This window comes from Hipposideros armiger, unplaced genomic scaffold (assembly GCF_001890085.2).
Source record: "Hipposideros armiger isolate ML-2016 unplaced genomic scaffold, ASM189008v1 scaffold_340, whole genome shotgun sequence".
Taxonomy (NCBI): Eukaryota; Metazoa; Chordata; class Mammalia; order Chiroptera; family Hipposideridae; genus Hipposideros; species Hipposideros armiger.
Window position 1 is genome coordinate 1,750,346 of NW_017731690.1, and position 27,197 is coordinate 1,777,542.

The following is a 27,197-nucleotide window of genomic DNA, read 5'->3' on the forward strand; positions in this document are numbered from 1 at the left end:
GCCTTGGGCATTAGTCTGTTTTCCAAGAGAGTACCTGTTGTTTCTATTCTACTCAGATGACATAAGCTTACAATTGTAATTCAGGAAAAAATATTCCTTCACCTTTCCACATCTCTCATAGAAAGTGGCTGTTGGGGAAAGGAGGAGGCAAGACCTCCATTAATAAATTGAGTAAATTTTTATTTGATGGTGTATACTTAGTACCTGTGTTTACCAAACACAAATTGGCCCATAAACACCATAAAATGGAATGGATGTATTTCAAATTGTTCAAAAATAGAGATGGTTTTAAGTGGTTCCCTAATTCTGCATTGAGTGAGGAATAACACTGGAGAGTAGCCTCCCTAGAGTGTGTGTATTTCTCTGCTCTTCTTACACATGTTCCTCTTTGTTAATAGGGCTAATTTCAAGTACCTACAGGTCGTATATCTAAGAGGGAAAGTCTGTGGGAAAATCATGGCCAAGACAATGCCATACTGTTTATATAGCACCTGGACAACTAAAGTGAACAGAGAAAGAACTACCCTTAGGTGAATGACAAAACACAAACATAAACAAATGGGACAATGGGGCATGGGTACAGAAAAATTATATTCAATAACTTTCTACAATTGAAGGAAGACAATGTCTGTGCACTGACATCTATATGTACTTATAATTTATGTTTAGACAACATGAATTTACTAAGACCATCATCGCAGTCTTCATATCGCAGGGAATGTCACTTCACATTTCCACATCAGCAACTTTTAATGGAGACAGAATGCTGACTTTTATTCCCCTTCTTGTGATTTACTTGAGAGCTGTTTCAGCTCAATTTTTTTTTGCATATAAGAAAGACCTTTAGAATATAACTCACAAAATAGAAAAAAAGAAAAGAAAAGAAATGTGGGTGGGGCAAGATTATATTAAATAAGCATTATAAGTTTTAAAATGTAATAAATGTGCATTTAAAAATAGCTCCGTATTAGCAAAAAACTATATCCAAACCAGGATTTTCTGCTGAGCTGACTTCTTAATATTGATTTTTATCAATGCTGGAATAGAAAATGAAAACAAAATCTCATACAAAAAAATTCTACCCATGCATTAAAAACTGTATGCAATAAATTAAATATAAATTCTACCTTAGGGTCTGGTAGGAAATCTTTCTTGCTTTGCTGTCATGATTTATGGATGTTCCCAGAATTCTTTTCATGAAATTATATTATTTTATTAGGTGGCTGACAATTTATTATTTTTCTATGTATATAGGGCAGCAATAATTTAGTGAGATTGGCTTAATTAGATCATTATAATCCATTGCTCTTCACAGCCATAGATTATGATTTAGATATTCTATGCCCCCCTCAGGAACATCAAGACACATCAAGCATTCTATGTAGAAACTGGAACTCACATGGGTGGATTTGAAGACTGAGTTACTTGTAAATATGTCATAGAAAGTATGTACTTCAATCATTTAATCTTATGTACACAGCAAAAGAAAAAAGAAAAAACAACAACAAAAATAAACTCACAGTAGAAGGAATTAGTTTGAGACCATACTTTGAAATAATAATATGCAACTCAGTATCATCAGCACTAATAAAATATGCTTCAAAGCAGAGTTTAAAATAAAATTAGAATAGAAAATAATATTGAACTTAGAATAAATAATGTCATTTTACTGTTACAAAACTGTTCCTGGATAAAAAAATAATATAGTCATAAGGATAATCAATTTAAGACATAATTTTAAAATTCCATAACAATTCACTTCCTAATTATTAATCTAGATATATGTGTACCTTAAAATACATTTAAATATTTAATGAAATATTAAAAAAATGATTGTATAAAACTGACTTTATTCTTCAGTTTGTGAGAAAGGTAAGTGAAAACACCATACCAAAGAAAACCATCAAAATGTATAATACTATTAGAAAGTGAATGGCTAAAGCACAAAATTCATGTAATTGGATCTAAAATTATCAATTAGGACATTTTTGTTTTTTAAATTTTAAGTGTAGGCAATAAAGCATGTGAGTATATTCTTATCACTAAAAACATGGGCTACCAAATGTCTAGTGTAATACAGGTATTTTAATATATTTCCCAACTTATGAAATGAGATAGAGTTTTTTTTCAGGGCTGTTGAATCTATGCTTAGATTTCCCATTTCCCACCTATGAAACAACTATGCTAACTATACATTCTTGCATAAGCGTGTGTGTGTGTGTGTGTGTGTGTGTGTGTGTGTGTGTGTATAGGTTAATATGAGTGTGTGTTTCTGCATTAGAGCAAGGTTTGTTGTTTAAAATGCTATTTTGCTTCAATTAGGTTCAAGTTCAAACAATAGCTGAGCTGCTTACCTCGAACATGACAAAAGTACATTTATCTTAAGTAAATCTGAGGTTTGTTCTTTGATACTTTAGGAATTTGAGAATAACCCCATGAATAATTTCAAAACAATATTGATTGTTTCCTTCAAAGTCTGAGCCATAGAAGGTTAAAGAGCTCACTTCCCTTTATTTTCTCTTTTCAGAGTGAGAAAGCTTGAGGCGATAAGGAGATTTCTAGAAACTATGGTATATTGACCTATTTTATAGCAATCTCATACTTGGTAGGCATCAACGTCTACAACGAAGCCTCAAGTTCAGGACTTGAGGGGAACTGGAAACACATGGGTATGAATTACATCCTGTTTTCTGAAACCCAAATAGAAACGTAGCCCTGCTGACAAGCCATTCAAGAATTTTAGCAAGCAATGGACCTTAGAAATTATCTAATTTCAACTTTTGATATAGAGAAGTGGAGAACTAGAGCAGTGAAAAGATTTGCTAAAGTTACAGAGTTATTAGAGGCAAGATGAAAAACTCATGCTTCCTGACTCCCAGTTCAGCATTGTCTCAGTTTCCTATATAGCATGCAACCCTCTTACACATTTTTATTCCTAAAAGGAAATTTGGGAATTGAAATGCCTTATACTGAAAGAATACGATATTGCTACTATTACAAAATTATCATTTGTATACTTTTTTGTATCAGATACATTTATATTGCATAAGAAAATGTATTCATATTCACATTGACATACTATAGTGCCATAACAGTTGCGTTTGTATATGATAACATTAATATAAATGTTTGTTCCTATAATTTAATAATTCAGAAGTAACAAACATAGAAATTGGGCAAACTATAGTTCAATTAATTGGATGGTAAAAAGATGGATAAGAGGATAGCTTGCCAATATCTGATTAGGGCCTTTATTTAAACTTCGACCTTCTTTTATATTTAGGATTACATAAAGCCATCTAAAAATGAATAGAATTGGGAAACAGTGCTCTTTTCAAATAGTAAGGAAAAGGAAAGCTACTGCTGTTGGTCTGTAACATGCAAAAAATTAATTTTTTTTAACTAAGTGCATTTTGCCAATAGATGATAACTATAGTGACATGAGTAGTGAAAATTGTATTTGAACAGTGGTAAGAAAAACTTTATTTAAACTTTTAGTGTAGTTGCTACTTCTCTAACATTGTATGAAAACAGAAACCAGTAGAGGTGCATTTCATAAGAGTTTGATGCTTCTCTGAAGAGTATTAAGCTTTTTTATTAAAGGCAAACGCCAAAGTTAACCTTATTAAGAGCATTTAGCAGATTTAATAATCCAATTCAATTTTGCACCCTCCAGGGTAAACTGGAAGCATTTACATAATTCCTGTTATATAATTTCCTGTTTTGAAAAATAACAAAATATGAGCATACCATCTTCATCAGTTTGAATAATCGTCTCCTCACTCTCCTTCCTGCCTTCTGGGTTGGTTAGGATCATCTTGAGGCTGACATTTGTATAAGGTGGCAGATGGTTCACAACATGCTGAGGGGCCTTGGGATCCATGTCCAAACAGTCGGCCTTGCTCTCGTTGTGACCACGGAAGTAATGGTAGCAGATAGTGACATTAAAGGTATGGCAACGAGTAATGTTGTAACCCAAGGATTCCCAGTCCACAGCAATGCGTCTTGCCTGTATCTCGGCAATCTTTAAAGTCTTTGGGGTTCGCATAGGTTCTGAAAAATAAATGGAAGACACACAGCTAGCAGTCAACTTTACAATGAATAACCTTGGGAAAATAAAACACTGAGCATGACAAAATCGTGTAAACCAAGGAAATTTGGAAGTCACCTTTTCTTCTCATTTTCTTTATTTACTCATGATTTTATTCTTGAACATTTTGCTGAGGGGCTAGGATTTACCAATAGGAAAAGAAGTAAAATGCAAAATGTCAACAATTCATGGTACTCAGGAACATGTTGGAAAATAAAATCCTGAAAATGTAGCCACAAAGCCTTTGTAGTGGTTGCTGTTGTTACTGCCAAATCCCCCATCTTTCCTTTTATCATATTGAGCAAGTGAATTAGCCAATGTATCAAAATGGATAAAAGTCAACATGTTCTACTCTATGATTTGTCATGTCACCAAGCTATGCTGTGTACTAATTAGTCTAATTGTAACACGAAACCTCCATTTACAAAAAAATCATGCAGTTATTAATTAACATTTATTACTTCAGTAATGATGTTGTTCATCAAAGCAGAAAAATATCTGAGAAAAATTGCAAGAACACATGTGGATATTCACACTGTCATTTATCCTTCTTGATTCCTTTCTATCTTTTTGAGGAAATGCTCAGGTCTGACAATCCATTCATTGTCACCCAAACCAAACTAGAGGGTGAATTTTCATTCAACTGGAAAATGATGGTGGAACTAAACACTCCAAAGACTGTAGTCCATTCATCACTGCTTCCCAAGTGTATTCTTCCCTCATGCAAGACTGACTTTAATCATCTAACTTTATCAAAATAATTACTCCATGAAAGTCATGGTCATGGCAAAGTCTACACAGTAAACAAAACAATATACAGCACAACTTTAATACACTGATTTGACAAAGAGATTGAAGTCAAGGCCAAGGTCAAGGCCTTGTTGGGGCCTCCCATAATTCACTTCAGACAGTCAATGCTATTGCTAAATGGAAATCAGTAGGGGGAAAATGAGAAAAATAAGAAATGCAAAAAAGCCAAATTTAGCATTTTTATAAATTTTGATTTTTGAAATGAAAACCTCAGTTATGAAAAAAATAATGAGCATGGTACACAGATGGCAAATCCAAATTGGGATTCCAGTTCAATGTATTTAATGTACGATGGGAAATACCCTGTGGTGGTTTAATTAAAAAACCTCAAAACTACAAAAATACATATATATGTACATGCCAATTAATTTTTGGTGGAATCCAGTGCTTAGGCTTGAAATGCTGCCTGCCAGTCTTCTGACTGCTCACAGTATCCAGTCTCCTTGTTTTATCACTTTTGTTGTCTGTGTTTTACCTTAAGTATTGTAAGCAGGGGGCGGGAAATATGTGGATCTCTATAATCAATTAAAAACATCTCTTTATATGTGCTAACGTTTTACTAACAGCTGTGTGCTAACATTTTGCTTACCAGCCACAAGAGAGACTTTCAGTTCAGTCTAGTTACACTGAAAACAGTCATCAGCACCACTGCCCACCAGCTGACCAGGGAGTTCAGTTAGATTCATCCTAAGATTCCCAGATAAATGTGATTTTGCTGCCTGCTGGGCAACAACCAGATGCAATTTGGTGGCCATGTTCAAGTTAGGCCATACTTTGTTCTAAAAGCATCTATAATGAGAAAGCAAGATCCCCTCCCCCACAAATACCTGGAGTATATGAATAAAAATCTCCCATACAGCAATGAGAGCAAACACCAATAAACATTTATTCCTCTGTTTAATTTTTAGAACTAGTATTTAGGTTATTGTTTTCATAGACTTCCTATTTTGAATCCGACATTTCCCCCCTTTATGAATTTCTTTTTTTCCAAGAAGTCGCTTTCTCCCATCCATCTTTTCATTTTATCCCACTTTTCAGTTTGCACTCACCCTATATTCTAATACAACTTGAAAAGCAATACCTAGAGAGCTTACACACTGAGAAGGGAGAGTAGCTCTACATCCTCAATTCTTACAATTCTAAGAGTTTACAAAAGATATATTCACTAAGTATTATGTAAAAAATACATAGGGTTCACTTGGTGTGAGGATTTTCTTTTCTGTATTTAAACGGTAGGTACATTGAGAATTATACAAATTATATTAAAAACTCTCATTTAAAAATCAGGAAAGAATAGCTTTATAAATCCTATACCTTGTGTGTAAACCACCATCATACTTTGAGTAACTAATACTTTATTAACTGATACAGATAAAGAGTTATGGAAAGAAATAGTTTTCCAAGAGGCAAAGAATACGGTATCTACAAAGTCAATACGGTATTTAAATCTATATTTTTCTCAACGCCTTGAATAAATGCTGAAAACTATGCTGTTATTACTAAAATAGCAACTTAAAATATAATTGCACTCTCACCTAGGGGCATATTCAGAAACGCACACAGAAAGTAAACACACACACAAATACATATACAGACATACACACATTTGTATGTATACATGTGTATACAGAGGGTGCCAGAAAAATGTATATACATTTTATAAAAGGAAAAAACTATTAAAATTGTAATATTAAATATATACTGGAAAAAAAGATAAATACAATCAAGTTTGACTTCTGCAATTACAAGAGGTGCTCATAGTGTTTACCATCGGCGTCCAGGCGCTTCTGATGATGGTGAACTACTAGGTGAACTACTACTTGAGCAACGGGGACCAAAATGTCCACTTGTATACATTTTTTTGGCACCCCTGGTATAAGCAAAATCTAGTCCTTTCCTATTCTACCCTTTAAATGATGAATCTTAACTCCTCTTGTTAAGTGCTCTGTAAACAGAAATACAACGAAATTTGCATAAAGCTCTCCTTTATTCATTCTTTCATTGCTAATAAATCGTAGGAAACACCTATTCAATTTAGAAAAAAAGCATATGCAATGAGAAATGTGTAATCTGGTTTATCTTTCCTGCCAAATGTTGATCAGTCAGGTTTACTAACTTTTCCAATTCCTTTTCTTTTTATTTTAAATCAATTTCTTAGTTATTATAGTAGAAAAGGCTACTTGATATCAAGATAAAATAAAAAGAAATGACAGAAAATCTACATATCACATTTATGACCAGTATTATAGAATTAACAGGTAAATAAAGAAATAACATATCATGGCCCTTACTTAACTGTAAATAGATCCAGTATGGGGTTTATGCCTGAAATAATTTATATGTTAAATATTCAGCTCAACGTAGTAGGATAAAAAGAACTACTTAATAATTCTCTGAAGGTTAAGAACAATAAAGGTAACATGAACAGTCAAAACCTGTTGACTTTGAGTCACTTTTCAACAGCTAGATGATTTAATAAGTGGTTCTAGATAACAGATAATAGGGAATTCAATATTTTGGTACTTGCTAAACAACACGTGACATGACAGGTCAATATCCTTGTCCTTTTATAGTGATAATCTCTAGTTATTCTGAAAGAACTGTGAAAACAAAAGCTTTAGCAGCTACAAGAGAATCAAGGGCAGAGATCATATTTCCCTAGAATCAGTTTTTAATGATAAAACTTATTATCCAGCTGTCAGTCAGAGAAAAATAGAAGATGTCCCAAAGCTCCTGCCAAGAAAAAAAGGAAGATCTTGTCAAAGATACACAAACTAAGAACACTCAGGCATGACAGGAGCTTTGTGCTCTTGGCTGCCTTTCCATCAGAAATCCTAGAAGCTGACTGCAAAGCACAATTTGCATTCCTTTTATAAAAACAAACACAAGGAACGTGAATTCTGACTGTCAGAGAAAATATTTGTTAGTGTAAAACCACCACAACAAAATAATAATTGAGATGAAATTTTTGAACAAAGGTGAATTAAAACGAGTAAAAAGGAAAAGAAACACATAGATATCCTTTAGAGGATGAAAACACTTCAAGTCTTTGGAAGATACTGTCTTTTACTTTTCCCTATTGATGCTTTCTATCTTTGCTTTTCTACTAGTAGGAAGTGAGAATAATCAAGGTTTTACACTGCGCATCCTTTCAACCTTACAACATCATTAGACTTGCCAAAAAAGATTTCATCTCTGCTCCCGTGGGTCAATTTGAGTTAATGATAAGTTGGTGAGATGACTTGATTAGTACTGTAATGCAAGGGAGCCTCAGGTCCAGGAATAATCACAAGCCAACTGTCAGCTCTTTTGGCTTTATGGCTGTGTAGTTGAAATGATATGCTTGGACTCAGAGGACACAGAGTGACGAGGGTGCATGGCTCACTCACTCAGCAATCCTGCAGTCACAATAATTACTGAGCCAGTATCATCACAACAATACTAAGCACATAATCAAATTAAAACACAACCAGTTATCTTTCCTGCTCTCAAGAGTCTTACTGAAGTTCATCAGATAATTCTAATAAACTTAATATTTGCATCCTCTCTACAATAATGTCAAGGAAATCAGTTGGTTTTTAAAGAACAATAATACCCAAATGACATGACAAAAAGACAAAAAAAATTCTTTTCCCAAAAGATAAATCCTACTGAATGTCTTATCATGAAACCTGTTTCTTAAAATATGGGCACTTTAATATTTGGAGATCCTTTAATGCTTTTCACTTACATTTTTTATCAAATAATATTAGGCTGTGTTGGAAGAAACATGTAATTACAATCAATGAATCCACTTTGATTCATCTCTAATATTGCATATCCCACTTATGTTTTATAATTTAAATAAAACTTAAAAAATAAAATATTCTCTTTAGACAAATGCCTATACTTGAATAACTATACAAATGCCTATACTAAATAGAAAAAAGAGGCATTTTTCTTAAATTAAGAAAAGAGAATATAATAATCTACTCTTACTGTATAAATAAGCTGTATTATTTATTTTAAAATTAGCAAAACAATCAGATGCAAAAAAGTAAAGTGACTTGTACATAATGCTAAAAAATATGGAAAACAACTTGTCATGATATACAGTATGTAAAAAAAAGATGACTTTAGGGCCAGCCGAGTGGCACGATGGTTAAGAACTGGCTTGGTACGCCAGAGGGCCCCGGTTCGGATTCCAATTATGAGGGCCAGTGATACTGCCCTCTGCAGCTAGGATGCTGAACAACAGCTCAACCTGGAGCTGGACTGCTGTGAGTCGCAGGCCACGGCATAGGCTGCAGCCCCTGCTGCAGTGGGTTGCCATGGGCTACCGTATGTAGCCAGCAGCCAGCGTGAGCGGCCAGCAGCCGTGAGCGGCCGTCCAGAAGCTGACGACTGATCTGCCTCACCCAGGAGGAGCGCAATGATGATGCCAACTTGGGCCAGTGAAGCAACGTCCTCCACAACTAGACTGAAGAACAAAAGGACAGCAACTTGTCTGTTCCCCTTCCCCCAATTCCCCAGCACTGTTCCCATCCCCCAATTCCCCAATTAAAAAAATCTTTTTTAAAAAAAAGAGGACTTTAGAGGATCTGTACATAGCAATTACAAAACTTGAGAGAGGATTTTTCAATGCCTTCTTTATCCCAAAAAGAAGATACGTAAATGACCTACTTCTTAGGATGTCCTAAAAAAACAGTGTAAATATTTTGTATGTCAAGCACAGTCATTGAACCATAGGCTATGCCTGGAAAATTTTCTTTTCTGAACAACAAAGCAAATAATTTTAATGTGTTTTAAGGTCAAGAACTGATCATGGAAATACCACTAAAGAACCTAACTCTGTGGCTCCAGTGCTTCACCTCTCCTTCTGTTCACACTGATTGCCATGTGACTTTGCAATTCCTCCCACCCAAAAAATGGCGTCTATTTCCTCATCCTTTGGTTTTGGGTTTGCCTTGTGATAACTGCTTTGGTCAGCTGAGTGAGGCAGAAAGTGCCGGCCTGCTAGTTCTCAGGCTGTATCTCAAAGTCCTTTACAACCCTGCTTGCTCTTCTCCCTCCACCATCAATTCTAGAATACATGATACATACGGAGCAGAGCTGAGTTCTCCCCGTCGCATGAGCACAGGTCAGTCTGGATCGGTCAATAGAGTCTACAAGTAGATTTCTGAGCCAGCCAAGGTCATCACAGGTTCCTAGCCCACCATTCCAGAAGTATAAGCAATACATGCTTGCTTTAGACCCCAGATGAGATTTTCTGGCCAGTTGTTGCTTAATATTTTTATATAATCCCTATTCTTAATCTCATTTGTAAAGTACCTTAATATTTATGTGAAGATTATATGTCAGTGATCTCTCCACAGACCGATACTTTACAAATGTTATTTATCTAGTAATAGGTTGTGCTGAACCTACTTATTTAGCATTATTTTTGTAATAACAGCAAACATTTATTAAGTGCTTCACATATGCCAGATACTGTGGTAGTACAGTATATGCTTTAAAAAAATGACTTTAAATTAATTTGGTTGTGTCTTATTTCCTATATGCTCTTGGAGGGCAGGTTCAGCTCTTTCACTACGCTCCCATGATACTAACACATTAATGTTGGATTAATAACTCTATGAGTGATAAAACACGCCAGTCATTTTTTCAGAGCTATAATAATTGAGGTAGTAGTTTTTCACTACCCTGCTCCATTGTTGCAACACAACATTTATTAAAATAGTTTATTTATATGAATATGACTTTGTAGGTGTATATAAAAGACAATCGGTAATACAGTCTAAATTTATTTACTCGAGTGGATAGGCATGACAGAAAAAAGTACATTTATGTATACATTATATAAATCCCTGTAATACTGTTTAGATGCAAAAATAGTACACATTTTCCTCAACTACATAACTCTCTTGTAAACATCTTTTTTTTTTTTAAGATTTTTTTTTTATTGGGGAATTGGGGGAAAGGGAACAGACAAGTTGCTGTCTTTTTGTTCTTCAGTCTAGTTGTGGAGGACGTTGCTTCACTGGCCCAAGTTGGCACCATCATTGCGCTCTTCTCTGGCAAGGCAGATCAGTCGCTGGCTTTCGGACGGCCGCTCACGGCAGCTGCTGACTGCTCACCCTGGCTGCTGGCTACACACGGTAGCCCATGGCAAACCACCTGCCATCACCAGCGACTCATGGCAGCCCAGCTCCAGGTCGAGCTGTTGTTCACCATCTTAGCTGTAGAGGGCAGTGTCACTGGCCCTCATATGTGGGATCTGAACCGGGGCCCTCTGGCATCCCAAGCCAGCTCTTAACCAACGTGCCACTCAGCCGGCGCTCTTGTAAATATCTTATACCTGTACTTAAATGAGTCAGTCTATTCAAATCAGAAAAATTATTATAACATGTATTTAGTTAATGAAATTTTAAGAGGGCCCATTTCAAGTGAGGTTATGACATAACTTCCTGCCTTCCCACTCTTCCACAAAAAAGGCACAGCAACTGCATTATGATCTTTCAAGCATGTATGGCTCATTTTGCTCTTCACAGACTATGATTTCAATACATCGACCTAGGTCCTTATTTCATTCCTTCTGGAAACGTATTTAGTAGAATAATTTGCTTTTGGTCACACTTCTTAAGAAAGAAGAAACATTTCTAAATCATGATAGAAAAAAAGCTATAGTATACAAACTCCAAAAGTGATAATGGCCATTGACATACTTTCACACGCATTTGATTTCATAAAATGCGAGTGTCTGGTAACATGCTTGCTTCAGGGGAGTGGAAAGATAAGGACGGCCAGGTTCATGATTACTTGTCCACTTCCTTTTCTGGAGCCACCATTTATTCAGTGCTTTCATGCGTGATTAACAGCTCGCAGATCCTTCACATGTAATCAATAGTTGTGCAGCTTTATATTAGGCTTAGAGATTAGACAGTCTTGATTATAAATTTTATCGATTTGCACAGCTTAGCTGCAGAAATCCCTGTACATTTTTCAGAGATTGAATTTAAAGGAGATATATGGCCTACACACACTAGAAACGCCCGTCTGATGATAAGGTGTGACCTCCTTGCACTCATTCTCCTAGATGAATAAAACCTATCTAGCAGACGAAAACATGAATCAGCATGTCAACAAGCATCACGCTGAGACAGTCAACACAGTGAAAATGTGGCAAAAAGAATTACAAAGCCAAAGGGAAACCTACCTAAGACTGTAATTAATACAGGAGTCTTGAAAGGATTAATTGCTTCAGCTCATTTGTAAATTAGGAAATTGACAAGCGATAAGAATGATAAACTCCACTTCTACCTGGAAAATCTGAGCCTCTATTGGTACTGCAGATTCATGATCTTTTTTTAAGATAAAGGAATGAGGATTTTCTTTAATTACTTGAAAAAGATGATCATTTTAAAGTTTGCGAATAACCTAGTGACTATAAAGTTAGTAACTAAATCTATTTATGAATGTTCCCACTTTAGAAACTATTAAAGCACTGTTATATATTTTATGTCCATTATTTTAAGGTCTGAGGATGTCCAGAAAAAAAAATTAATATGCATCCACACACTTATCCAACATAAGGAGGGGGAGTCTTAATGTTCTATTATGGCTTTCTGAATATTCCATATTTGCTCCTTTGCGCAGTATCTTTCATTATTCTAATTACATCCCATATATGTATAAGTTCTACATACAACAACACATAAGGCAGAAAATAAGTAAAAGGTAATTTATCTTGACATTTATTCTAAAGAATTAATTCCCTTACCTTTAAAAAGATAGTCAACAATTAGGTTTACAGCACAAACTGCCTTGAGTCAGTCTATAGGGTTCTACAATGTTCCAAAACATTTTATATTGGCCTTGAAAGAAAATGAAATCCCCTTAAATTATACAAATAAAAAGTAATATACCTATCATTAAGTACATTATGCAAGATATTAGATGAAGATATGTTTTATTAAAATCTACTAATATTTTCAAATGATTCCACGAGAAAACATAGAATGATAATGACACACAGAAATGACAACTTAGAAGACTGCTTTCCTGTGTTTCACAAATAAGTCCTAGTAAGGCCACATTTTAAAGTACTATGTAGAAATTACTAGTTTCTATATATTCACAGAAGAAGCTTGTCCTGTACATAAGGTGCTTTAGTAATCACACTCTATATCCACATCTATTATGACCAGTTTCAACCCATCTCTTGGATTCCGGTTCTGAATTTCAAACTGCCTTAAAAGAGTTCCATCTGGGTGCTCACGTACAATATGTTCAAAACCGATTCATCGTCTTTCTTTCATGAATGCTTCATTCTAACCTTCCTGCTACTATTAAAGGCTTTAGTCCCCAGACTAAAACCTTGACAATATCAGTGGCTCCTCTGATCCTCATAACCGCCATCAGTTATCGAATCTAGTTAGCACATCGTTTCATAAACTCTACAGCATTTCTGTCCATCTCTTTAATCCAGGATCTAATTTTCTCTCACCAGAACCACTGGAAATCCCTGCTACTAACAGTACTTTCCAGTGCTTTCTTCATGCAAACGTTCCAAAATACAGTCCTCATTACATAATTTGTCCACTTAAAACATTGTTGAAGGTTTCCTAGGCTAACTAAATACTGTGAAAACTTCTTGTCCTTGAACCCAAGTATCTCCTAATACACAGTGCATACAAGCATCCCTAACACAACTTTATCTCATATAGTTTTCCCACTGCCCTACACTCTAGCTAATCCATTCAACAGACACAAAAGCTACTGCAGAACTGCCCCACATGGACTATTGTCCATTTCATTCCATCCACTTAGAATATCTTCCCCTTGTAGATCTTTGATTGAAGTACTTAATTGTCCAGTTAAAACTAGACTATCTTCCCAGTGAAAGCTTGTCCAGGAAGCCTGACAAAATAATAGGTGATATTTAATTGTCAGAGACTTTTATCTGTACCTTTACTAAGGAATTTAAGGCATAGTAGCTTTCATTCTCTCTGTGTTCAGGTCTCCTATATTACTATACAAACTTGAAAATAGAAACTATGCTGTACATACAGAGGGTGCCAAAAAAATGTATGCACATTTTAAGAAAGGAAAAAACTGTATTAAATTGTAATACTCAATATATATCAATAACAAAAGATGAATACAAGTCACATTGGACTTCTGCAATTACAAGAGGTGCTCAAAGGGGTTACCATGAGCATAATTTTTTTCTTTCTTAAAATATGTATACTTTTTTTTGGCACCCTCTATAGAGATAAATAGTACATGTAAAATGGAACTTGAAGAAATGATGCTCAATAAATAAGTGTTAAAATAATTAATGTTAATATGTTTGCAATATGCAGCTAATTTTTAAAACACAGAATGAGTTCCTAAATCAGTTCATACTGGAACAATTAACTTCAACAAATATTTAGCAAGTAAATACAAATAGCCAGACTAGTTCCTTCAGAAGAAGAAATAAATGACATGACTCCTTCATGTGCACAACTCACAATATGGTGAATGTAAAGGCCCACACTCAGGTAAATTGTACTTTAACGAGGTAAAAATACAGCACTATTGGACCAAAGGGATAAACAAAATTCAAAAACTCTCATGGCAGGAACGATAAGTCATTTCACCATACTAGCTCTAATTAAGCTCTTTTCCAAAGGATAACAAGTGTTTTCATTGTGAAGAAAGTGGATATGAAGCACTCTCAGAAATAATAGGGTTTCAGAAAGTCCTCGCTGCCATTTTGGACAGGAAAGGAGAGCTTCCACTCACATTTCCAGTATTTTTCTATCACTATACCCATTCATGTCAGGATGAATAAAGGGCACTTGAGGAAGGTAAATACTTTTGATATTAACCTCCAGCTGGACCTCTCTCTCAAGTCCAGGTTCATATATTCAAATTGTCTACCAAATATCTCAACTTGGTTGCCTAATGGGTATCTCAAATAAAAATCTTCAAGATGAAACAAATGTTATTTTATAGCCTATTCCTACAGCAGCCTTCCCAATCTCAGTAAAATAACTCCATAAGTCCAGTTACTCAGGCCAAAAACTAGAGTCATTCAAAGGCTTTCCTTCTTAGCCCTCACATCCGTTTCCTCATCCATTCCGCCCATTCCCTCTGCAATATAAGATTAAAATCTGATAATTTATCCCTACTTCCACCATTGCTATTTCTTTGATTTTAGCCACTAATCTATCACCTAGGGCTGCAATTAGTTGAATTGTCTCTGAACTAAACTGGAATAAACCCTTGCTTCCTCGTTTTCCCCTCTCTCAAGATGTCAGAGGGGCCCTGAAAATCTCTCCAGTGATGCTCACCTAAGTCAGAGAGAGAGTGAAAGTCATCACAGTGGGTTTCTAGGTCCTGCTCACTGTACTACCCACCTCGCACCTCACCCTACATGGCCTCGTCTCCCATTCCTCATGCCACTCAAATCTGGAACGTATCATCTTGCCTCAGGCAGGGCCTTTGCACTTGTTCTTCTCTTTGCCTAGAATGTTGCCCAGATATTCACTTGTCTTACTCCCTATCCTGCTATGGAGCTTGGTTCAAGTGTCACCTTCTTCGTGAAGCTTCCTTCACCATCCTATTTAAATACCAGTATCTGTTCACTTTTTTCATTTTTCTCCCTAGCACTACTGCCATCTAATGTCATTGGTATTTTACTTATTTATCTTTATTATTTCCTGTCTTCTCATACTCAAATGCTTGTTACATATTGTTAAATAAATATTTGTATTCACAAATGAATGAATGCATATATATGAATAATGAACCACTGTATTACTGCAGTCTGGGAGTTCCTGGCACATAATGAATGAGCTACAAATTTTTGGTGACTGAAGGTTATATTTTATAACAGAAAAGAAGCCACCATTAATATCCTATGTCTGAATTTAGTGATAAAATGAAATTAAATGACTAACCATATCTATCCTCTAGAAATAGCCTTAATATGTTTAATGCTTATGAAGCAAATTACTGAGAGAAGTTAATGAAAAAGAAAAGGTTATTTTAGACCTTTGAAAAACTAAGGTCATCTTTGACAGAGGAAGTATACACTTAATGTTAGAAATTAGAAATTTAAAATTTACTTTAATTTTTTTACCTATTGTGAATATCAGGCTAGATTAATGACACTCATTTTGACTGCCTTTTATTGTTTTTTGATCTTTGAAGCATTTTTTTTTTTTTCCAAACTAGAGAGCGAGTTTCTCCAGGGCAAGGCATGTGTTTACTACTGGGTTGTCAGAAAAGTCATGACGCATTTTGCAACGAAAAACATAGAGAAAAATACATCATGACTTTTCCGACAACCCAATACTTCACTTACTTCTTATTCAGTGCTAAGAATAGAGTAAGAAAGTGGTGAATATATTAACTTTAAATGATTTTACCCTAAAAGAGTTGTTATGAAATTTAAGGACTTTGAACATAAAATATCAAAATAAACCTGATAAAGTGAACTGGCATCTTAAGATGCTTAACCATAGAGTTGGGAGGACTATGGGTGGAGCTGGGCCCCTTGTTAACTCTATTATCCTGACTTCCAGTTTATCCTTATGGTAATTTCTGGGGGAGGGATCAGAATAAAGGGATTAGCCATCTTGGAACTCGGGTCTTTTTTCCTGCACATGGGCTGCCAGTGCAGGTTGGAGCCCCCTGTTGGAGCCCCATGTTGGAGGTGTGCTTTCTCACACTGTGGTGGTGGTCTTGCTTCTTTTTCTTTTCCCGAATAAACCTTTTCTTTGTGGATTATTTGGAGAGTTATTTTTCACCAGTCAACAAACCTCATCAAGATAGAGCGGGGGAAATATCCTTGAAGTCAATCGTTGAAGAGTAGACTTTTGGTGCCTTAGATTATTTGATATTCCAGCTTAAAAGTTATATGTTTTGTATATATTTTTTAATTTATAAACAATTGATTTTGTTTTAGGTTACAATGTAGAACAGATATCATTAAACACATATTAAGCTTCTTTTTCATTCACATGGGGGCCTAAGAATTAATTCTTTAATTACAGCCAGCATCAGTACTGTTTACTATGAATTTACTGCCAATCATGCTCTCTGACTCCCAAAGTCAAGTCCCTTTGGGCACTGCTTTTATTCATACTAGCATGTTTGTTATTGTGGCCTAGAACAAGTTTCACAAGAATATTTCCTAGCCTCTATGTATTTCTACATGTGGTATATGTCTTAAATTACTGACTGTAGGCCTAATAGGAAGGCAGAGACCTTTCTTTGTGAAAATACATGTATATGACATAGGTGAACAGGCTGTGGAATTGGACTTTTGGATCCTTAAGTGCAAATACTTAATTAACATCCATGTGCATCATTCTGGAATTCACGAAATGGGGGGAAAATAATATCTACAATTATAGTAAAGATAAAATAAGGTACTATATGAAAAGAGATTAGATAAATACCTGGTACATTTGATTAATAAAATGTGTCTGTTCACTTTATTATAATTATAGTATGTATTAGTGGTCTAGTAGCATTATCACTTACAAGAAGAAAATCCTGGAAAAGTATGGGGAGGGTTGTCCCCCGAAACTCCATTACATGTCAACTGTGGCTATTTATCCATCCTCCACTCCTTATGCAGAAAGTAAAAGCATTCATTGATAATTTTCAGAATGTCAACTAAAATAATTTTTGAGAAAAACAAAGCATGGTTTCTAGATTACTCTGCCCATTTTTTGATTCTTGAAGAATATGTATGCAAGTTACTAGGAAAAATATCTAACTTGAAATAAAACCAGCAGTAAAATCTAAGAGAAATCTAACAAATAGAAAACTTTACAAAAAGAATAAATAATGCAGCTGAGCATAAAGCTTTTCTGCTAAACCAAATCCCTTGAGTCTACCCACTCATTTTCATATGTGAATGCAAACTCTTTTTCTCTACAAGTGAAGTTTTCAATATATCATTAAACACCAGTACTGGAATTTTCAAGAATTCTTGTTTTGAATGTAAAGCTATTGGAAGACTGAAAAGTTTTATTGTTTATATATCTTCTAATATGAATGACTTCTCAAGGACATATCCACAAACCAAAGATCATAATCAAACTGTAGCTACTTATAATATTCTAATAAACTCTAATGTTTTCTTAGAACATTTTAGTATGTCTTTTGCAAATGTAAAAAAACAAATTTGGTAAGTTAAATGATGTGAGCACCTAACAAACGGTACTTTACTATGAATTCTTAAAAATTGGGTATAATTTAAAGAAATACCCAAGTAGTTAATTTTTGGATTCTTCTGAAATTATAATGATTTGTCTTGTATATAGGACAGTATATCCAGACATCTACTAATAAATCTTCAGAAATACACCAAATTTAATTGAAATAACTACATACCAACAAATAAGATTACTTATTCTTCACTGTCATGCAGGACTTTTGTTTGTTTTTTAAAACTTTTACACCATAAGTAGAGGACCTTAATAAAATCATTAAAATGTAGTACTCAAAATTGAAGTCATGTCAGCTCCATCACATTTCCTTTCTTCCTTTATACTCGTATACTTTGAGGATGCATTTTTGTAAGCATTTTCCATAGTAAAATATAACTCATTTTTCCAGTTCATCAAGGAATGAAGTACATCAGAAATACATACTTTAAAGACATTTTGAAGCATTTTTCTTACAGCATTCACAGTTTGGTTGTTGTAACCATTTTGGGAATCCTTTTTCAAAACAATCATCCATACTTTCCTGACATCTTAAACACTATATATTGAAAATATTAACTAAAACAATTATTCAAGCTCATCATCATGGCTGTGGTTTTCTATGTCATTCTCCTGGTAAAATTAATTTTCTCTAATTTAAATATTGGTTAGGCTCTTAGAATGTCTTCTCCTGTCCAAGGAGACTGCATTTTGTGAAGAAAAGAATTATGTTATATTTTTGCATCCATTCTGGATTCAAGCATAATGTCAAACAGTGGATGCTCATTTAAAATTAACCTATTGAATAAAATAATAAATAACTTCAATAATTCTTAGTAAACAAACACATTAAATCTGTTTTATTTCAAGCTTACCATCTCATCTTTTTGATTGATGGCCCTTGAGTGAGCAGAAGCATGTATCAGGTCTTCTACCCCAAAGTAGCACAATGCACAAAATGATGGGGAAATAAGTAGTGTTTATTCAATGTCTTTAAACATTAGTTATGTTCAAGTAAAATTATAAATAAAAAATCAGTTTTTTAATCAAAAATTGAAACAAAAAATAAGTGTTAATAATAAATGATGTCTTATACAACAAGTTTACATGCATGCTATTTCATCATAGTTCTACAAATATAATAAAAATATCTGTGTTAAATAATACTTGTGACAATTTGGGAAAAGAGGATTATCAAGATTCTCCAATGGGAAGTCTGATTCCCTCATTGTTTCTTTGAATCACTAAACGAGGACTCACATTGAGAAGCATAATTAAGATGGCACCTCCTGCTGAGCAAGACAGCAGTCTCCTTCATGGGCACATGGCAAAAACCCTACAGCAAGAGGCCCCTATTTTCTCTTTGACACAATAGAATTCTTTTCATTTATTAATCATCTCATCATTCCAATTTTCTTTTAATTTGACATGGATCTGAAAGTGATCTCTCTGATGCTTCATTTGTCAGCAGGCCATGCCCAAACCAAACGAAAGCCCTAAATAGGAACACCTCACTGCCCAAAAACATACATATTTCAGTCAAAATTAGTTGTTGCTCAGCACATTCAATATTGTTTTAGTGCCAATACTGGATTTCTTAAAAACTACACTAAGTTTATTGCTTCCTCTATTTGATGCTAAAATGACAAGCTATTTTAGTCATTTTTGTGAAAAAAAAACACCTCAAATAATTAAATATTGTCAATAAAATAAAAACGAAACAAAAAAATGTTTAACTTTTTTGAGGTGATGTATTTTCACCCCAAATTTTTAAAAACATGAAACTGAGACTAGGAGGGGGTTGAGTAAGTTACTGATGGTTCAGACAGAATTCATATCTAATTTTGGCAGATTCAAGAACAATAGTTTCAAATTGAATATTAAAAAATCTAGAAAATGTAAGTAGTGCTGGAAAAGTATATAAAGTTTTCCAAAGAAAAGAATTAAAATTGAGTAGAACATTTCTAAAAATATAAAGTAGCTACTATATGCCAGTAGTTACATTTAATTTATGCTGTTATGACCATAGCTCTTTAACATCAGAGTATCTAAATCCAAATGAACAGTCATTATCAACCTTGTAAATAAACTCCATCCTTCCTTTCCTTGCCCCTTTTCAAGTTTCAGAAGTTTGAAATGTAAAATTAATTATGATTTTCAATGTAATCCAGTTACATTCTTATTAATTGTTACATTATAATGGGGCACACCTGGAGTAAGGACTATGTTGGTTCAGTTGCCTCATATGATTTTCAAGCTGTGTGCAATTATTTATGCATGTTAAATTTGCTTTTTTAATTGTTATTATACTTTTTTGTTGCTCGATGGAAACAATTAAAAATGTATCAGTGTGTCAGAACTGATTCATCAAAGCATAAAAAACAGTGACAAAAAAAATTCAGGTCCCTAACATAAAGAATGAGCAAGAGTCAAATGTCAAAATATAATGCGAATCTCTTCATGCTAGGACAAGTTGTGATAAAATGCACCATCCCCCTACCCCCCCCACACACACACACACAAAAGTGAAGCAAAACTTTAGTAATTGAAACTTGGATTTTCTTTTATTGGCGATCCATTCATCTCTAAATCTCATTGTACTGTCTTTGATAAAATATTGTCAAATAGTAGCTTACACCTATTGACACTTTCTCTTCATTTTCAAAACAAGCTCAGTAACCTCTGTGATAACAAAACAAGTTTTCACAGAACGAGAGCAAAATGTTTTCCAAGATGAAATTATTAATTTTAGTCATCAGAGACGAGAAGGGACCAAATGCAGACTTCCAATTGATTCTCCTGGAGGCAAAAGCAAGTACACTCTTTGTGAGAGGCTTGTACTACCACTGAGAAAATTAATAATAAATAGTATACTCTTAAAAAAAACAAGTAAAAGCTATTGGCAAAAATGTCTACATCCATGAACACTGCTAGACATCGCATAATGTCATCATGGAGCCGTCGTGGAGAAGAGCAACGCCTGTCTCTTGAAGTAGTTCCATTTACCAGTTGAATAAGCCAGTGACGTGCAGAGGGTATGCTATTGATGGATATGTGGAATAACTTGAGGGCACAGTGCTCCATAAATCTTGGTACCAGTCATTCCTGAAAACCAGGGCTACGTACACTAGTCGAACACAGCTACATATGCAGTAGGGGAAGTTGGCACTTTGAAAAGATAGTTAAATAAAACTCAAACGTCAACATAGGTATTATATTCATTGAGAACAGCCGAGAGTCAAGCACAGTGAAACCGATCTTGATTCAATGTTGACGGACAGAAAACTGTGAATATAATCACCTTGTATTCCCCATGTATTGAGTGAAGAAATGGGTAGTGAATAAGACTGCCTTGCCATAATGAAGTATGCTGACTATTGAAGGAAAAGAACTTCACACGAGTCTCTAAAATAAAGGACGTGATAAACACCTTTTTTTCCTGACACTGACCATGCAATTAAAGACAATTTCAATGATTTCAAGTGGCATGTCTAAATAATCCATTCTCAGCAATATATTCCATTTATTAAGTAGTTTTAGACCTATCACGTCAGGGCAAAAATATCACCATTTCAATTCTGAGGATAAGAAAGAGTCCTTAAGATGACTGAATAGCAATGCAAATGACACAATCACTACAACATTAACCTAATTCAACACATAATGGTTTTCTATATTTTTAGAGAAAATAATGGTGTCCCATTGGTAGGTATATTTAAAAATTATATCCAATGCTGCAACAAAACATGAAAAAATAAATTCTAGTCCCGAATTTTAAAAAAAGAGTATATTAAAGTCAATCTGTCATCAGGTCCTGATATAAATATTTAACCTCTAGGATCTGAGTAGGATATGCTTGCTAATTTAGACTGTTGACAGTTTGATAAAAGAACTTTCCAATAACATATCGATTCATTGTTTCTGATTCCATATTATATCCAAACATCCAGAACTGACAGTCATCAAACACTTGCTAGAGATCATTCCCACTGACCTATAATTATGAGTTAGTGCCTACTAAATTAGAAGAAATAAGAAAAAGATAAATGCAGGCTGGATCTAAAACTTAAGGTGTTTCTCAGAATATTCATCTTAAATCAACATACGAGTAACAGCAAAAACAGCAAATAATGACATTTTTCTGATATGAAACAAATGTCACCCAATTTAAAATATAATTTTATTTTTACTTAAAAATTTAATCAGGGGCCGGCCGAGTGGCTCAGTTGGTTAAGAGCTTGCTGAAGAGTTTGAGCTCTGAGCAACAGCGGTTCGAGTCCAGCCCAAGCTGAGCAGCCGCTGAGCTGCCAACAGGTAGCAGGATGGCTCAGCTTAAAAAAAAAAAAAAAAAATTTAATCAGATTTTTTTTTGAGGGAGGGGTTAAGTTGTATGAGTTCACTTATATATGTACTCTTAAAAAAACCAAATAACATCGGAGCCGGACAAGTGGCTCAGTTGGTTAAGAGCTCGCTCAAGAGTTTGAGCTCTGAGCAACAGCAGTTTGAGTCCCAGCCCAACGAGTCCCAGCCCGAGCTGAGAAGCCGCTGAGCTGCCAACAGGTGGCAGGATGGCTCAGCTTAAAAAGAAAAAAAAAAGAAAAAAAGAAAACCAAATAACAAACAAAATAGAAACAAATTCATAGAAACATTTTGACGGTTGCCAGATGAGAGGAGTGTTGGGGGAATGGGTGAAAAAGGGAAAGGGAATAAGATGTACAAATTGCCAGTTATAAAAACAGTCATGGGAACGGAAAGTACAGCATAAGGAATATAGTCAGAAGTATTGTAAAAACTACGTATGGTGTCAGATGGGTACTAGACTTATCAGGGTGATTACTAACTAAATTATATAAATGTAAAATCAATATGTCACTATGTGGTACACCTGAAACTAATATAATATTGTATGTTCACTGTAATTGAAAAATAAAAAATGTGTATTTAAAAAAATAATTACCTATAACTGTGTTTTTCAAGTTTCTTTAAACTCCTTTTTGTCATTTGTAAATACCAAAGCTGTGACTAGTACTGACTTGTTGAGTCAAGTTCAAATTCCTTAGTAAAGTATTTAATATCCTTTTCACTGCCTGCTCATCACTGTCTCCCTCTTCATATTTCTGGGATACCATACTATCTATAGTTCTCCATATCCACATGCATTTTGCTTGCATTTATAATTCTGTTTTTGCTTTTTCCTCTGATATAATATACTTCCCTCTCTGATAGCCCTGTCCATTTTATCTGGGGAACTACTCTTAGCCATCCTTTAATACCACCTAGCTTAGATGTTCTCTAGGAATCCTAGCTGATCCCACATCTCCTCCTTGCTCACTAAGGTATCTTTATAATGCTGTTTGATATTAATGTCACGAAACTTATATATATATATATTTTTTTTTAGCTGAGCCATCCTGCCACCTGTTGGCTGCTCAGCAGCAGCTCAGCTTGGGCAGGGTCTTGAACCGTTGTTGCTCAGAGCTTGCACTCTTGAGCGAGCTCTTAACCAACTGAGCCACTCGGCTGGCCCCAGAACTTATACTTTTAAATTCTCAGTTTATATGCTTATCTGTATGATTGGAATGTGAGCATGTCTATTATCTTTTTCATTTTTACATTTCCAGAATCTAGCAGACTATCTAACCCATAGTGGGTACAGCCATAAATGACTTTTTTTTTTTTTAGCTGAGACATCCTGCCACCTATTGGCAGCTCAGCTCGGGCCAGGAATCAAACCGGCAACACTGTTGCTCAGAGCTCACACTCTCGAGTGAGGTCTTAACCAACTGAGCCACTCAGCTGGCCCCATAAATGACTTTTGATTGAATGAATGTTCAGCTTCACCTGTGAGGATGGAGAAGATGGTGTTGGTGAAGCTTTTATAGTTTTAATAAATTTATTATTGTTATCAGTACTCTCAATATCCACGTTTAAGCATGGTGAAATAAATCTTGATGAACCAGACAGTTGGTTATAAGGGGTAGTTACAGGTTTGCTTAATAAAGAAACTACTTTTAGAAATTAACTTTAACTTAGTATTCAAACATTTTATTATGGCATTCTTAATTTGTATTTTATTGCAATGACACCAAGTTCTTGATTTCTGTATTTAGTTTGGTTCACACTGGAGATAAATTTAATGAAGAGAATAGGGTAAAACATGCAAAAAAAACCCTGCATTCAAGACTAATATATAGAATAGTCAGTTGAGGTGTATATCATAACTTTCTTGGATGAAAACACATTAAAAAGAAAACCATGGTATTGAATAATTAGAACTTTTATGTTAATATGAGATCTTGGCATTAAATTTTATGACAGAGAGAACATACTTTAGTAAATTACAATGATTTTTTTTATTGGCATAGCAAAGGGAAAACATTTGTTTATGGAAAATGTGGTACACTAGAAGCATATGACAGTGTCAACATAAAAATAAGTATATCACAGATTGCGAGCTCTGGGAGAGTTCTCGACAGGTTATCTGGGCTGGTAATTCCCTAACGATGGCAAGATCATTTTCAAAACACGGCCGACAAATGCTTCTGCATACTTAAAAAATACCTGTAGGGGAAGAGGAGTCATAATCTCCCTTAATAATTTACTAAGCCTCTTTTAAACACGGTATCTAAATATAGGTTTTAGCACATAGAGTTCAGAGGCCATATTCCTTTGCTTTCACTTTAGTCAATTAGAATAGCCTAATTCACTGGGCAAATGCAGTTTGATTTCTCATCTCATAGGGAACTCAAACTCATGTCAGTAACTGAACTCATCATGTTCGTTCCTTATCTTCCTTTTCTTAAACAGTTTCTTCCGCATACAGTTACTCACCCACTTGCTCAAACCCAACAATCACCCTGAACATATTATTACATTGTCGGAAAAGTCATGATGTATTTTTTTTCGATATTTTTCATTGCAAAATTGCGTCATGACTTTTCCTACAACCCAATAGGTTTTCGCCCTCTTCCATGCACTTGAAAAACCAAGGCCCAAATCTTCATAACGTCCAAGTCTGATTAGAACAATAAAATAGTCTCCTAACTAATCTCCTTACTTCCTGACTTCTCTTTGCTTTCCCCTTGTTTCTAATTAAACAGGAAAATCCTCTCAGTACAATAGCTACAAAAAGACAGACAAAAAAATTTATCTATGGTGTTCCATTTAATTATACCCAGATACAATACACACATGTACACACAGCAGAAGATTTTTTTTTGTTTTTTTGTGTTTTTTTTTAGCTGAGCCATCCTGCTACCTGTTGGCAGCCCAGCGGCAGCTCAGCTCAGGCCGGGAATTGAACCGCTGTTGCTCAGAGCTCGCACTCTTTTTTTTTTTTTCCTCTTTTAATTATTTTTTATTATGAAATACACATTTTTTAGAATTAGTTTCAGCTGTACAACACAGTGCAATAGCTATACTTTTTACCCCTTGAAGTGACAATCCCCCTCCCCCAAAGAGCTCGCACTCTTGAGTGAGCTCTTAACCAACTGAGCTACTCGGTCGGCCCAGGAGAAGATATTTTTGAATGAATAAAATGGGAATATTAATACCTACCTTATAATAGCTCTCAAGGTTGATATAAGATTATGACATGAAATCATATGAAAAGGGTTTTGAAAAAATGTCTAAAAGTGTATTTACTAGTTTTGAGCTTAGAATAAAAAATCTGTATGTTCACATATTCTTATACTGAACAAGTGTTACCTTAAAGGTACTATAGTTGGGAAATAATTTAATTTCCTATGCAATGCATGTCCTTTTTTACTCATCTATCCTTAATGCATACTAGTCAAAACTTAAAATTGAATTTTTTATTGCTAAAACAAATAAACAGAATGGCATACAGCCATAAGTAATTGATTAGGTAATACTGTTGAAAGGAGTGAAATATTTTAGTTGTAGAGAATTTCCTGCTTTAGAAGTCTGACTGCATTAGCTACAGAAATAGGTCACTTCCAGAAACGACATTTAATAATCTGCTACACTTATATTCTGCAGCTTTTTGTATTTAACTGTGCAGTCTAATTTATTTATATCAATTAAGATACACAACTTTTCAAAAAAGTCCAGTTTTCAGAATAAAAGCATTCATATTGTACTAAAGATTCTTAAATTTTCATACTCTGTGATTGAGTATATATGATCCAAGAGCCAGCAGTGTGGAAAGCAATAGCAATCACGCATCATCCAAAGGTTGTTTTTGATTACAACATCTGGCAAACAACAGTGACTTTAAAAAATAATAGTCATAATGACCTACAATTCAAAATAACTCTATTTATTCTTCTATCCATCAGGCTTCCCAGTAAATATATCTATGACTTGATATGCATCAAAAAGCAATAAATTGAGGTCACCATGGGCTTCAATTGTGGTGTGTCTGTATTTCATAAATACCATGGCACTAGTGTGGGCTATCCTGTCCCAATTCTGGAAGAAACTAAGCATGAGAAGTAAAACAAAACAAACAGTTATGCTCTGAATAAAATTTTGGTATGTATGTTGGCATGTACATATATTTTTTCTCTAATATAGTTTTTCTCTAATATGGAGACTTCTTTTGATTAATTAAGGATATAGAATTCAGAAAAGCAAGAAGAAAGCTGAAATACACATCATTTATTGTCTTATATTAACAATAAAACTTGAAAAGATCCCCCCTATTTCCTTTTAGCCATTTGCATGCAAGTAAAAAGGCAGCCAAAAAGTTTGGAGTGGGCTCTTTTGATTTTTATGTTTATAATGACCTTCTATGAATATTTTTTAAGACACTTTCTTTTAGCTGTGTTCTTAATCTTTGCCTGTTTTTACTATGATAAATTAAATGATGACATTGGCAAAACTTCTTCAGCTCCTCTGCTAAATCATTAACAGATTTAATATCATCAGTCCTAAAATTGATCCTGAGGGCACCCCCTATTAACCTCTTTCCACTTGAGAAATCAGCCACTTATTTCTGGGCATGCTTTCTATCCATTCTCCAGTTTTAAATCTGAGAAGGACTTTTTTCTGTGACTCCCTGGTCATCAGCTTTTCTTTAGCTTGGTGTTGTAAAGAACTTTATCAGAAGTACTGAACCACAGTAGCATTCCCTTCCCCACACA

The 27,197-nt window shown here is 34.6% G+C and overlaps 1 protein-coding gene across 1 annotated transcript in view; it reads right to left on the reverse strand.

Annotated features, from left to right (window-relative positions):
• The window catches only part of PTPRK (protein tyrosine phosphatase receptor type K), a gene marked incomplete at its 5' end in the record, with an annotated part of 136,273 nt that overhangs the window by 108,509 nt on the left and 567 nt on the right, over nt 1-27,197 (reverse strand). Inside the window, one exon of the mRNA XM_019661220.1 lies at nt 3,751-4,053. Within this exon, the coding sequence (XP_019516765.1) occupies nt 3,751-4,053 (303 nt within the window). The remainder of the gene's footprint in view (nt 1-3,750; nt 4,054-27,197) is intronic.